The 13,017-nt window shown below is 51.8% G+C and overlaps 1 protein-coding gene across 1 annotated transcript in view; it reads left to right on the forward strand.

Annotated features, from left to right (window-relative positions):
- DNAH2 (dynein axonemal heavy chain 2) overlaps positions 1-13,017 on the forward strand; it is a 90,911-nt gene that overhangs the window by 16,107 nt on the left and 61,787 nt on the right. Inside the window, exons 9-13 of the mRNA XM_034646815.1 lie at positions 812-1,017; positions 1,477-1,606; positions 1,834-2,016; positions 2,807-3,021; positions 11,945-12,091. Coding sequence (XP_034502706.1) covers positions 812-1,017; positions 1,477-1,606; positions 1,834-2,016; positions 2,807-3,021; positions 11,945-12,091 — 881 coding nt within the window. The remainder of the gene's footprint in view (positions 1-811; positions 1,018-1,476; positions 1,607-1,833; positions 2,017-2,806; positions 3,022-11,944; positions 12,092-13,017) is intronic.

Consider the following 13,017-nt stretch of genomic DNA (forward strand, 5'->3'; position numbering starts at 1 on the left):
CCCCCAGCCCACCCAGTCCCGCTGTTCCCCTGCCGTTCCTCCTGAGGGCGGAGGCACTTTTTAAAAGCCTGCAGATTCCATGTTCCCAGACCTGGTCCCAGTTCCCTCTGCGCATACTGCTATCCTAGCTCCCCGTCTTAGGTTCTCCTCACCCTCGTAACCTTCCTCCCTGATTCCAGGAATCCTTCCTGCTTTACTCCTCCTCTTTCGGCCCGAACGCCTGAAATTCCATTATTTACAGATCTTCCTCCAGAAAGGAGATGCTTTGTCTCCTCTCTTGTTCTCTTCATCTTGCCTTTCTTCCCTCATTTCTGCAGGAGCACTGCTTCTTGAGGCCTCTGTTTCTGAGCCCCCTCTCCCCCCCAGACCCAGGACTCCTGGTTCTAGCTTTGCATAGGCAGGCTGATACCTAGTGTTCCTACATGTGGATGCGGTCCGTCTTTCTCTGCACACAGGTTCTCGAATCGGGGCTGGGTGCTCGACCAGACCAGCATATTTGCTCAGGTGGACGCCTTTGTGCAGCGGTGCAAGGACCTCATTGAGGTGGGCTGACCGTCAGGGAGGGAGAGGAGAGTCAGAGGGGCTCTGGACCCCGGCCTGGGGCTGGGCGGGAGGGGCTGTATGCCTGCTGCGGATCCCGCTCTCTTAGACTGTTGCCTGTTATCACGGGCGACGGCCAAAACTCATCCAGTAGCTCCTTGCATCTGGTGGGTCCTCCCTTGGTTTTTAGACATTTTAAGGCAAGCCTGAGAGCTCAGGCCCGATCAGGTCAGAAAGGGACAGGAGTCCCCCTCACCGGACTTCTTTTCAGGTATGTGACTGCCAGTACCATTTTGCCCGCTGGGAGGATGGCAAGCAGGCTCCGCTTCCTTGCTTCTTCGGTGCCCAGGGGCCCCAGATCACACGGAACTTGCTGGAGATTGAGGACATCTTTCATAAGAATCTCCACATGCTTCGGGCTATCCGCGGGGGCATCCTGGACGTCAAGAACACCTCCTGGCACGAGGACTACAACAGGTGAGGGGATCCCGGGGCGGCTCCGTGGGGCGGGGGGTGGGAAAAAAAAAAAAAAAAAAAAAAAAAAAAAAAGGGGAGAAGGGGAGGGAGGCGGGGAGGCGAGCCCAGGAGGAGTGACCAGAATACAAAGCAATGCGTGGAGGTGAGAGATCAGGGGTGGGGAAGGAGCCGCTGCTCAAACGCAGGGTCCTGGCTGGAGCCCCCATTCTGTCACGGACTGGATTGGCGCCTCGGCAAGTCATTCCGCCGGTGAGAGCCCATTTCCTGGTCTAACAAATAAGGCCAGAGATAGAACCCACCTCACCGTGTCGTTTTGAGGAGCGGACGATTAACGCGTAACGCACTGTGTTCCGGGCACGGAGGGTGCCCTTGGCACCCGGTACACGGGGTTCTTACTTGGGGGGTGCCCTGGGGCAGGCGATGGCGCCCACCCAGCACCACGCGTCTCTAACGGTGCAGGTTTCGCACTGGAGTCAAGGACCTGGAGGTGATGACTCAGAACCTGATCACCTCTGCCTTCGAGTTAGTCCGAGATGTGGAGCAGGGGGTGCTGCTGCTGGACACCTTCCACAGGCTCGCCACGCGGGAGGTGCTGCCCCCCGCCCCTCCCGCTGCTCCCCTGCTTTCTCTGCCCGCTTCCCCTGTGCTTCCTCCAGTCCCAACTCCATTCATGCCCTTCCCCATGTCCTCTGCTCCCCTCGCTTCTGGATTGCTAGGGAGCGGCCTCCGTGGGCAGCTGAGGACCTGGTCTAGCAGGAGTCATGGGAAGGGAGCCGGCCCCCCAGGCCATGTCGTCAGGCTCTTGCCCTTCATTAGGCCATCAAGCGAACCTACGACAAGAAGGCGGTGGATCTCTACATGCTGTTCAATACCGAGCTGGCCCTGGTGAACCGTGAGCTGAACAAGAAATGGCCGTTCCTGGAGCCCTACATGGCCCAGTACTCAGGACAGGCGCACTGGATGCGAATCCTGCGACATCGCATCGACAGGGTCATGAATGTGAGCGCCTGGCTTTTCCCGAAACCTCTTCTCAGGGAGCCGGTGGGGTTCGCAGGCTGTGCCACATGCTGGCAGAGGTGGGGGCCCCGTCCAGGGATTTTCCCCAGAGAGTGTTCATGATGGGCAAGGGGAGCGCCAGGTGGCGGTCAGTGAGGCGGCCATGGCTTCCGATGCATGGCGCTGGCAGGCGAGGTTGGCGGACACGGGCCGTTGCAGGCATTTCCCGTCTAGGGTGGGGGGAGCAGAAATAGGGTCAGCATCCGGAAAGCTGGGCCCCTGAAGACTGATACAACCTCACGATCCAGGGAAGTGGACAGGCCCTCAGAGGGCCTCGTCCTCCTGAAGAACCGGCACAAAGAAACAGGAAAAACGCCTCTAAAAGGCCTTTTGGGGAAAGTGGGTCAAAGGCTATTGAGGTGCCTGCCGTCACGTTTTTGGTTCTGGGTAAGAATAAGGCGTCTTCCCGATCGCTGAGCTAGGACTGTGGTGACCAAGGGCTCATACTGGTTTTCCACCTCGTACCTCTTAAATCCTCACCTGCTGTCATTTCCTTTTTTTGCCAACTTCTCCTGAGCTGAATCTCTGTGCTTTCCCTTCCTGCTGCTGACTCCCTTTCTCTTGTGCCCTGGTCTCCTCCTCTCACCTTGCCGTGTGGCCCCACATCCCCTCTGAGTGGTCAGAGTGGGCCTCCCTAGCAAGCCACATGGCTGGTGGGTGCGCGCTGTGGGAGACCGTACCGTGGGGGACGGTGGCTGGTGGGCTCCGGCCACCCGCCGTCCCTCCCCCTCAGTGTCTCTCCAGCGCTCACTTCCTGCCCCACATTGGAACCGGAGAGGAGAGCGTGCACACCTATCAGCAGATGGTTCAGGCCATTGACGAGCTGGTTCGGAAGACCTTCCAAGACTGGACGCTAACGCTGGACAAGGACTGCATCCGGCGGCTAGACACGCCACTGTTACGAATCAGCCAGGAGAAGGCGGGCATGCTGGATGTCAACTTCGACAAGTACGAGACCCAGTCTGACTCCTTGCCCCGCTGCGCGTGTCCCCTGCTCTCCCCAGACCATAACTCCCGTCTCTTGTTTCCACGTGCCATTCTGGTTTCGAACCCTCTTGTATGCTGTAATACAGGGACTAGCACCGTCTGCCTTTCTCCAAAATAACGGATCAAAACCAGGCAGCCCCCAGTAACCCACTGAACCGGTGATGTCGGTGTTCAGCCACTAGATGGCCACAGCGGCCCAGAGAAGGCATCCTGGCCGCCCGCCGCTCTGCGGGCTTGCTGGGGGAACTGGTGGGGCCGGCGGGTCACGCTCTCTCCTACAGCTTTCCTGTTAGGACATTTTCAGGTTCCAGTGATTTACAGTGTAATTGGTTCACGTGTTTCCATCGCGAGTGCCTTCCCCATGCTGGGAACCAAGGTAGGCGCCGGGTGTGGGTGGAGGGCAAAGCGCCCACCCTCGGCCACTGCAGGGGAGCCCGGGGCTGCGCTTCCGTTCCGTGTAGGATGCAGAAGGAAAACCGAGGAAGGAGCTCTGTAAGACATCTGTCTGCAGAGATTGCAAACCGTCTGGTGACAGTTTTTCTTAATTGGAAGGAAATCACTTTCCACTTGATTGCTTTTGGCTCCCTGTTGTCATCAGCTGGGCCCTGGAAGAGGACCTGCCTGTCGGGCTCCTCGGCTGTTGCTCCTGCATTGGCTTCGACTCCTAAGCTGTCCTGATCTGCTGGGCCCGTGCACGTGCACAAGGGGCTTTGCTAGAGAAGGCCTGGGTGGAGACGGAGGCCAGGGAACAGGAGGCACCAGGGTGAGAGGATGCGCCGTGGGGGAGGGGCCGAGGCAGAGGAGCAGCGAGGGCCGCGTGGCCGTGTGTCGGGGGACGCAGAGGCTCGTGAGAAGGACAGAGATGTTGGAGGTCGGAGACCCGTCCTTGGCCAGACAGGGGTGTCGGAGAGCAGCTCTGATAAGGCCCACGGTTTTTGAGATACGGCCAAGCAGCCCCATATAACAACTGCTTCGTAAGTCAACACTCTGATTTTGAGGAGACGGTATCACCGTCGCTGTGACGTTTGCAAGTATGTAACGGGGTTGAATCTGCAAGACACATTGTCCCGTCAAACTGGGTGCTTCCAAAGGCCCTGTGCCTGGAGTGACACCCGGATGGCTGGCTGGCTGGACTGACGGACGCACTTGCAGTGACACCGCTGTGAATGTGCACAGCCCAGCTGTTGCCTTTTTCCCTGGAGTCAAAGAGTTGTATTCGGCTAACAGAACTGTATTCACAGCAGTGATCCATATTTACATTCTAAGTATGAGAGAAGACAGAGGTTGAGCAAGAGGTGACAACGTGTCACAGGTAAGCCGCCAGGGCGGGCTGGGGGCTGTGTCTCCTCTGAATCCTCGGGGCAGAGTCGGAACCCTGGGGTCGACATGCCTTGCTGTGTGACCTCAGGCAGGCTGCTGAATTCCTCTGAGCCCAAGTTTCCTTATCCTTATCCTTTTTTATCAAAAAATCCCTTTCTGAGCTTGTCACGAGGCGAGATGGCGTATGTGGAAGTCCTCACGAAGAGCAAACATGATTTTCCCTTCAAAAGGACTATTCCAGAAAGCTTTGCGAACACAGAACATTCGAAACAGATTTAGTGAGGTGATATAACCATTTTGTACATGTTATTTTATTATCGTTTTTAAAAATAATAACTGTAATTTTAAAAACAGTTTAACCTTTTAAAAGGGGTGATACAAGGTCCATGTCACAAAACTCAAAAGTCACCCCAGGGTAGAGAAGGAGCAGTCCGACTCCACTGCTGTATCCCCGTGACTCCGTTTCTCTCTAAACAGTCTGTGTCACTAGTTTCTTGGGGGACATGTTCCAGCGATAGGAGTGGATAGCTACATAAAGGGCTTTTTTACGCAAATAGTAGCATACTATATACACTGTTCGTGCATCCAGAGAGCTTTCAAAATGATTAATTTTCCCATTATAAAAGTATTGATGATTTTAGAAAATTTGCAAAATGCAAGAAAGTAGAAGAGAGAAAAAAGTCTCCCCAAAGATAACCATGCTTAGTGGTTTGGTCTATTTCTTCCTTCCACTCTCTTTTTAGCCCCCTACTTCATACATTTGTTTTTCTTTGATTTTTTTAAAAAAATATTTAGGGTATTTTTAAATTATAAAAATAGTGCCTGCTTACTGTAAAAAAAAAAAAAATGGATGTGGAAGTATATACGGGAAACAGTGGAAATCCAGCACCCAGCCCTGCTCCCTGGAGGTAATCTTGATTACCAGGTAATTCAAAACACACACTGCTCACAAAATAGGATCACACTGTACCCGGGGTTTTTGCAACCTGCTTTTTTGTAAGGTTAACAATACGTGTTGGGGGGCGGTTTCTATTTTGTACGGAGAGAAGTATGTGGTGGTTTTCCGTGGTTCTAGCATCCTGTAGTTTGTACCGTGACTCAGTCAGCTCAGGGCTGATGGACTTAGGAGTTGCACGATTTCTGCAAGGCTGCTGAATATTCTGAGGATTTGGAGTGGGCTCCCTGTACCTTGTGCCCGTCCCCCCACCGTGGTAGGTGTGCCTGACGCTTGAGCGGGATGCCCATCGGGGTTTGAGAGGCTTAGAGAAAACTTTCCTGTCTGCTGGGATGGTCTCTTGTCAAGGAGCACATGACATATTTATCTTAAACACCAGTTGCATAATCTTTATAGCAGAGCCTAACAAGGCAACTTTGGGCCAAATATTTATGGCCTGGATTTAACCGAAACCCAAATAATGGCTAGACATCTAACAGAGAGGAGTGTTTCTGTCCCTTGGTGGTTGTTTACTAGAGGGATCTGTTATAAGCAGCTTTACATTTTTGTGGTTTCAAGATAAAGCTGCCTCAACCCAGTAAATTATGTATGGGGGGAAAAAACAAACCCCATGATCCTAGGGCAGGGCTCTGAAAAGTCAGGGCTCATCAAACCAGTAAAGAAATCCAAGACCGTTTCAGCTCTTCTGCGACGTCTGACCACGGAGGTGCAGATGACTTTATCAGGCTCATGCTTTGTGTTCAAGGGTCCAGATAAGATCTCCACATAAGCATGCTTTTCAAGTGTCCTGAGTGCTCTCAGAATTACCTGACTCCCCGAGTTCGGAGCCTTCCAGGCCCTAATAGAGCCTATTTTATCTCACCAGGGGCTTTCTTATCCCACCTTATATCCCAAACATTTGAGCCCTGAAGTCCAAACTGGCTTCACCACGTTTCTCCGCCAGACCGCCTTCGCCGGTTGCACATGACTCAAACACGTTCCAGATGTCGTCTCTACTGTGGCTGAGGAGAGCGGTGCGATCCCTGTGTCCTGTGCCACTGTAGGCCCCGTGCAGGTGCCCCAGAGCAGGAGAGGGGACACGGGGACGCCTGCCGGTGTTCTGCGTGTAGGGCTTGCATTTCCTCTCCTTGCCCCAGCCATATAGGGGTTTCTCTGTGGGGTCGGTTCATTCCGGGCTGTCAGCCCTAAACTGAGCTGCCTTGCTTTCCTGCCTCTGCGTCCTTACCATGGCCCTGAGGATCAACGAGGAAATACCTTACGGAAGTCATTTCCCAGGCTGGTTTGTTTTTTAAAGAGATTTTATTTGTTGGGACGCCTCAGTGACCCCCTCAGTCGTGCATCCGGTTCTTGATTGCAGCTCAGGTCATGATCTCAGGGTCGTGGGATCGAGCCCCACGTCAGGCTCCACACTCAGCATGAGTCTGCTTCTCTCCCTCGCTCCTCCCTGTGCGTGTGCTCGCTCTCTGCCTCTCAAATAAATAAATCTTAAAAAAAAAACTTTGTCAATAAAATAAAATGTGCATTCTGGACATTAATTGACACACTTCTGGCCAAGATGAAGCATCCCTGTGGAAAGAGTTCCTCCTATGCTATTGAGTTCAGCTCAACATCAAGACGGTATCAGGCAAGTCTGTCCTGTCGACCGACAGTTAAAATCTGATGATAGGCCTTCAGGTTACTTTGAAGATCTTGTCAAGACGACAAAATGAAGAGACGTTTCGATGGGAAGGTGGGGAGCACACTTGCCCATGTGGGCTGGCCACGGTGTTCAGGGAGACCGATTTGGGGCCTCCAGTCTGAAGAACACGGGAGGATACGTTTGTGCAGCTAGAAATGCTCAGACCCGGCTCTCTGTCCAGCGGAGCTCTAACACCAGTTTTGGTTAAGTCAGTATTTAGCGTTTAGCTTAATATGACTGTTAGTCCCGTTTGTGGTTGGGCGAAGAATTTTGTGGTGATGACGCTTTCCTAGTGTCGTCTGATGTTTGCTCTTTTCAGAATTGATAATTACCTTGCTATTTTTGTTAGCGCACTGTTTGCTGTCGTTAATTCTCCCAGACCGGTCATATTTTTCCTCACTCTCTGACTGGTTTCCTGTTTTTCTTAGAGCTACCCCTGCTCGAACTCCCTTGCCTCCTGAGTCAGTAGGGCTGGTTGGTTTCGAGGCCTGCTACACAGGTGTCAGCCTGGAAACTTCCCCCCCCCCCCGAGTCTCTTTTATTGTTGGATTTCCTGTTTCCTTTGTCGTTCTCTTTCTTGGTTTAGGCCCTCATTTTGGTGGAGTGCATTCTTTAGTAGCTTTCCGGGAAATGGCGCATGGGAGGCAAAATTTTCAAATTCTTATGTGATTGACCACAGTTGTCTTCTGCCCTCCCCTTGTTGGACATTTGGCTGGATTTGGAATCCTAGGTTGATGAAAGCAATTTTCCTTGGCTTTGCCCCCTCTCTCTTTTACTTTTACCTTCAATGCCTGGTAATCCACATTTGTTCACATGTAAGAGAGACCTTTTCCCCTAAAAACAATTTCCCTCACTGGAAGTTTCCTCTCCAGTGAAGGTGAAGATATAATCCTTTGCAAAACTTCAAATGCGATATCATCTCTTATTTTGTTATTTCAACACTTGCCTGTAGAGCAGACACAAAATATTCTGGAATTTTCACCTCAATGTGCTTTCAAGTAGCATTTCAGTAATATTGAGAACATAGACTTTCATGAAAGCATCTCCAGGTTGTGGGGCTTTTGATTGTGATTAAAAAGTGCACTTTCCTTACAAAAAAAAGAAAAAGAAAAGAGACCACACAAATTTTACAGATCATGTGATTTTTATTCAAGCTTATTTTTTAAAATTTGAAAATATTCTATATTTTTTTCTGGCATTTTATGATTTCATTCTTTACATGTAGATGTCTGATCCATTTGAAACTTATTTTGATGTAGGGAGAGAGCTGCACATGCCACTGAGTTGTGTTTTTTAGTCCCCAGATGGCTAGCCAGTTGACCCGATCTCATTTATATAACATAAATTCCCACAGAGAGTTGTGTCTATTTTGGGATTCATTCTTCTGTGCTGGTATGTCTGTCTATTCCTATGAAGGAACCAAACTGCTTGAATTATTGACCTCATTCCTCTCCCTTTGCAGAGTTTTTGGGGGATATTTTTAATATTTATTTCCCATAAGAACTTCAGAATCAATCTGTTTAGTCCCCAAAATAGTTCCATTCCTATTTTTATAGGAACAAGGATTGGGTTAAATTTATAGGTTAGCTTAAGAAGAATGAACATCTTTAAGGTTTAAGTCTTTCTACCCAAGAATAGCATTTTTTCTTTAAATGTATTTAAATCCGTATAAAATGTCTATAAATCATTTTTTCCCATACACATTGACCAATTAACAAGAGATATCATAATATATATAAGAATTTGCATACAAATGTTAATATACAATATCTCTTGTTAATTGGTCAATTTTTGGTATTTTATTTTTATTGTTTTAATGGTCATGGGTCTCTTTTCCTCCATGAGAATATTTAACTGGTTACAGTTTTTACATTGGAAAATAGTTCTGCGTTCTGGCCTCTCTCGAAAAATCAGACGCTCCAGTCACTCCGGGCGCTCGTTGCCACATGGCAGCAATTGCCCGAAGCCTTCGCTCTTTTAGATGGATGACCGCACACTCTTTCGATCAACTTTAGGCCAACGTCCAATTGCCATCTAGTATCGCGCTTGACCTACGGGTGCCTTGGAGATAGCGGAGTTTCTGAACTTTGCTTAGACTCTAAAACCCCAAGGAGTCAGTAGTGGGTTGGATGCTGGAAGGTGAGGCTGAGGGAGGATACACAGCTCTGGTTTAGGCAGCAGGACGGGGCCGGTCCCTGAGCCAGGAGCTCCCCGTGTGCAGGGCGGACCATGAGTTTGTTTCTGGACACACACACGTGCACGGTGCCTGTGGGCCGAGGCAGGGAGATACCTAGGAGGCAGTTGGGCATGCAAGTCCAGAGCTCCCATTAGCCATGTAGATCTGGGGGTCAACAGCTTCTAGAAGGCAGCTGAAACCCTGGGTATGGGTGAGCTCGTCTGGGGAGAGTGCTGGATGTGAAGAGCCTCTAGGAGCCTGCATTGAAGGGAGCTGCAGGACAAACAGGTTCTTCACGGGGTCTCCGGTGCCCAGCTGAGTGGGCTTTCCAAGGGATGGTAGAGACGGAAGGACGCTGGCACCAAAAGGCAGGTAGACAGGAGAACTGTGGTCCAGAAGCCAGGGAAGAACACAAGAGCACATCCAAGGAAGGCAAGGCAGGGAGGAGTCCAGCGTGAGGATGGAGGGCCACACCTGAGGAAGCCTGTGGGGCTTGGGGACAAGGTGTCCTGGGGACACTTGATGAGGGCATTTGTGGAGGTGAAGGGGGCAGCTCTCAGGGGAAAGAGGAGTTCGAGAGGATAATTCTGTGTGGAAGGTGCGTGGTGAAGGGGAGTGTGGGGCACGGTACCCACAGGGGGATACAGAGTCCAGGGGGGCAGTTTTGGTTTGGTTTTTCCAAGATGGTAGAACCTTAGCCTTCCTTGACTGTTGATAGGATGGAACTGGAGGGTTGAGGAGAGCGGGAGGGGATGCCATCTGAGGAACCAGGAGGAAACCGTGTCAGGACACGGAGCCCAGGAGGAGGCATTGGCCTTAGGTGGAAGGAGGGCCTCTTCTGTCCTTGGGTGGGACCCAAGTACCCAGGCTTCTGGGTTTTACAGCAGGAAGTACGTGCAGCCTCCTGATGGCTTTTGTATCCCTGTGGTGTAGGAGGCAGGCTTTCCGCAGAGACGGGGAGGGGCAGGTCTGAGAGAGTAGGGAGGCGCTGCCAGGGGTCGTGGTGAGAACAAGGGGGAGGGCAGACTGGGGAGACTGCCAGATGCAGCATGGGGAGCCCTCGGGGTGGGGTGGGGGGAAACGGCAGCAGATTGAGCCAGGGTTGGGGTTCCACCAGGTGGCTAACACTAAGGAGCGAGTGAGGAGTGGCAGGAGGGCCACGAAAGTGACAGATGTCAGGGTCTGTGGAGCAGGAGGCAGTGGTGGGAGGGGACACAGAGGCCGGAGGTGAGCCCAGGGTCAGTGGTCTCAAGGTTTCTGTGAGGTCAAAGAACAGGTCCTTTGGGAGGGCAAGTGCTGGACCCAGGAAGACACTGGGCTCTGGTGGAGGAGTGCCTGAGGGGCTGATCTCAGAAGTGGCGGATGCAGGACGTGGGCGTGACAGCCAGGAGGGAAGGGCCAGAAGCTCACTGGATGGGGGCGGGGGGCACACGCCAAGTCAGATCCCTCTGGCATTGTATTTAACAGCTGAAATCTGTTTTAATACTCAACCCAGTATTGCCCCAAGTATGGTCATTCCAACACGTAATTAATATAAACATAATTATTGGGGAGTTTTCTGTTCCTTTTTTTTCACGCAAAGTCCTCTCTGCCTTCCATCTCTGTGTCTTTCTCTACTTTCTGAGAGATTTCTGTCAATTTCATCGTTAACGGGCTTGTTTGTTCGTTAATGTTCTGCTATCCTCTTTAACTTCCAAGAGCTCTTCTGGGTTTCGGGTCATGGATGACCTTTTCTCTCTCTCAGGATGTTCACACAGTTTTGTTCCATTGTCTTACTTGGTGTGGACAGCCTTCTTACTTGGTGTGGACAGCCTTCTTTCTGCATGGCCCTGTCCCCTCGTCTCTCCTTGGAGTTGCTTTTCTTCTCTTTGTTTTGGCTTTGACTTTTGTGCTAGGAAGGACAGAGACCAAGGTTTTGTGATCTTTGGTTGTCCATCTTCAAGGGCAGGGAGCTAGAAAGCGGACTGGAAACTCTGCTGAGCTGGTCGTGGGGCTCATGGATTGTGGGCTGTTTCCAGGGAACCCCTGAGGTCACCGTCCTTGGGACTCACCCCTCAGGCTGGCCAGAGGCCATGGAAAACAGTCCTCCAGGCTTCGTTCTGGAGGGTGTTGGTCCAGCTGCCCGAGCGCTGGTTGCTGGGTCGGAAAAGAAGGCTGGGGGTCTTAACATTCAGTGTGCACGCAGGCCCTTAATGTCGCCTCCTCTCAGTACACCCCCTCCTTCAGCCGGGCGTGGGGTCCCCAGTCCAAGATCCTCCGTTGGGCTGTCTCCGTACTGTCTCTCCAGACAAGAAGCCGTCCATCTTCTGTTGGGGTGACGAGGACACTTGCTTAACTGTGCAGAGTAGGGGCGGGGACTGTCATGTTGTGGCCCCAGCTTGCCTTCCTGAGATGCTCAGAGACACCACCCTGGGCCTCAGAGAGCCCCATGGCATAAAAGGAGTGGCCTCTTAGCTGTCTCTGTCACCAGCCAAGAATGCCAGCTCTGCTCCTTACCCATCGGCTTCTCAGCTTCCAATCTGCCTGTAAGGGCATACGCCCCATACACACAAAACCCCCTTTACTGTTGTGCTGGTTTGGGGAGGGAGGGCAGCAAAACTCAGTGAGTCTAGCCAGCCTTCTTTACCGGGAGGTTCTGCTTGTCTCTTATCTCTGTCTCCGTGGCCTCCCAGCCCCACCGCCCTGGGGCCACTGCTGGCTTCAGGTCAGGCCCTTGAGCAGTCCACACCGAGCTGCTTTGTTCCTTCTCCCCGAGGTCTCTACTGATTCTCTTTGTGGAGATTGACTACTGGGAACGGCTGCTCTTTGAGACGCCCCACTACGTGATGAACGTAGCCGAGCGTGCGGAGGACCTGCGCGTTCTTCGGGAAAACCTGTTGCTTGTGGCTCGAGACTACAACCGGTAAGGCTGCGGTCCTGAGCGCGGCCATCTGTGCGGCCTCTGAGCCTCCTCCATGTCTTATCCATTCCGTGGTGTCGTCTATCTCCTGCAGGATCTATCCTTTACATGTGACCGTCTCAAAAAAATGCTTTCTCCTAGTCTCTTGCATGGCCCTGCGGTTATTCCTGTCTCTTGCACTTTTGTCTTCTAGCTTCAGGGTAGAGAGCAAAAGCAAGCCAACCAGGTCATCTCCAACCCCACAGGGCACCGGGACCATGTCTGCTGTGGGCCTGGGTCACTTTTCTAGGAATGAAACTGGGGGGGCATTAGGATCGTGGGCACGGGATAACATCAGCATTATTGAACCAAGGCCACGCTCGCACCTCTTCTCTAAATACCCTTAGTACTTATCTCTGGACTGAGGCTAGTTCTCGGCTGGGTACCTCTCTCAGCCCATTTAAAGTCCAAGTGGGTGGAGCCAGCAGTCCTGGTCTGGGTGTCTAGAACTATGTTGTACAATATGGCGGCCCCCAGTTGCACATGCTTATTTCTATTTTAATGACTTAATTGGAATTACATAAAATCTTAAAATTGAGTCACTCATTTGCACAGGCCACATTTCAAGTGCCCCACAGCCACACGTGGTTAGCGATGACCGTATGTGGACAGCACAAAGTGTAGAGAGTTTCCACTATCGGCCAAAGTTTTCTTAGAAAGCACACTGTAGGGGCGCCTGGGTAGCGCAGTTGTTAAGCGTCTGCCTTCGGCTCAGGGCGTGATCCCGGTGTTTCGGGATCGAGTCCCACATCGGGCTCGAGTCCCACATCGGGCTCCTCCGCTGGGAGCCTGCTTCTTCCTCCCCTACTCCCCTGCTGTGTTCCCTCTCTCGCTGGCTGTCTCTCTGTAACATAAATAAAAAATAAAATCTTAAAAAAAAAAAAAGAAAA

This window comes from Ailuropoda melanoleuca, chromosome 17 (genome assembly GCF_002007445.2).
Source record: "Ailuropoda melanoleuca isolate Jingjing chromosome 17, ASM200744v2, whole genome shotgun sequence".
NCBI lineage: Eukaryota > Metazoa > Chordata > Mammalia > Carnivora > Ursidae > Ailuropoda > Ailuropoda melanoleuca.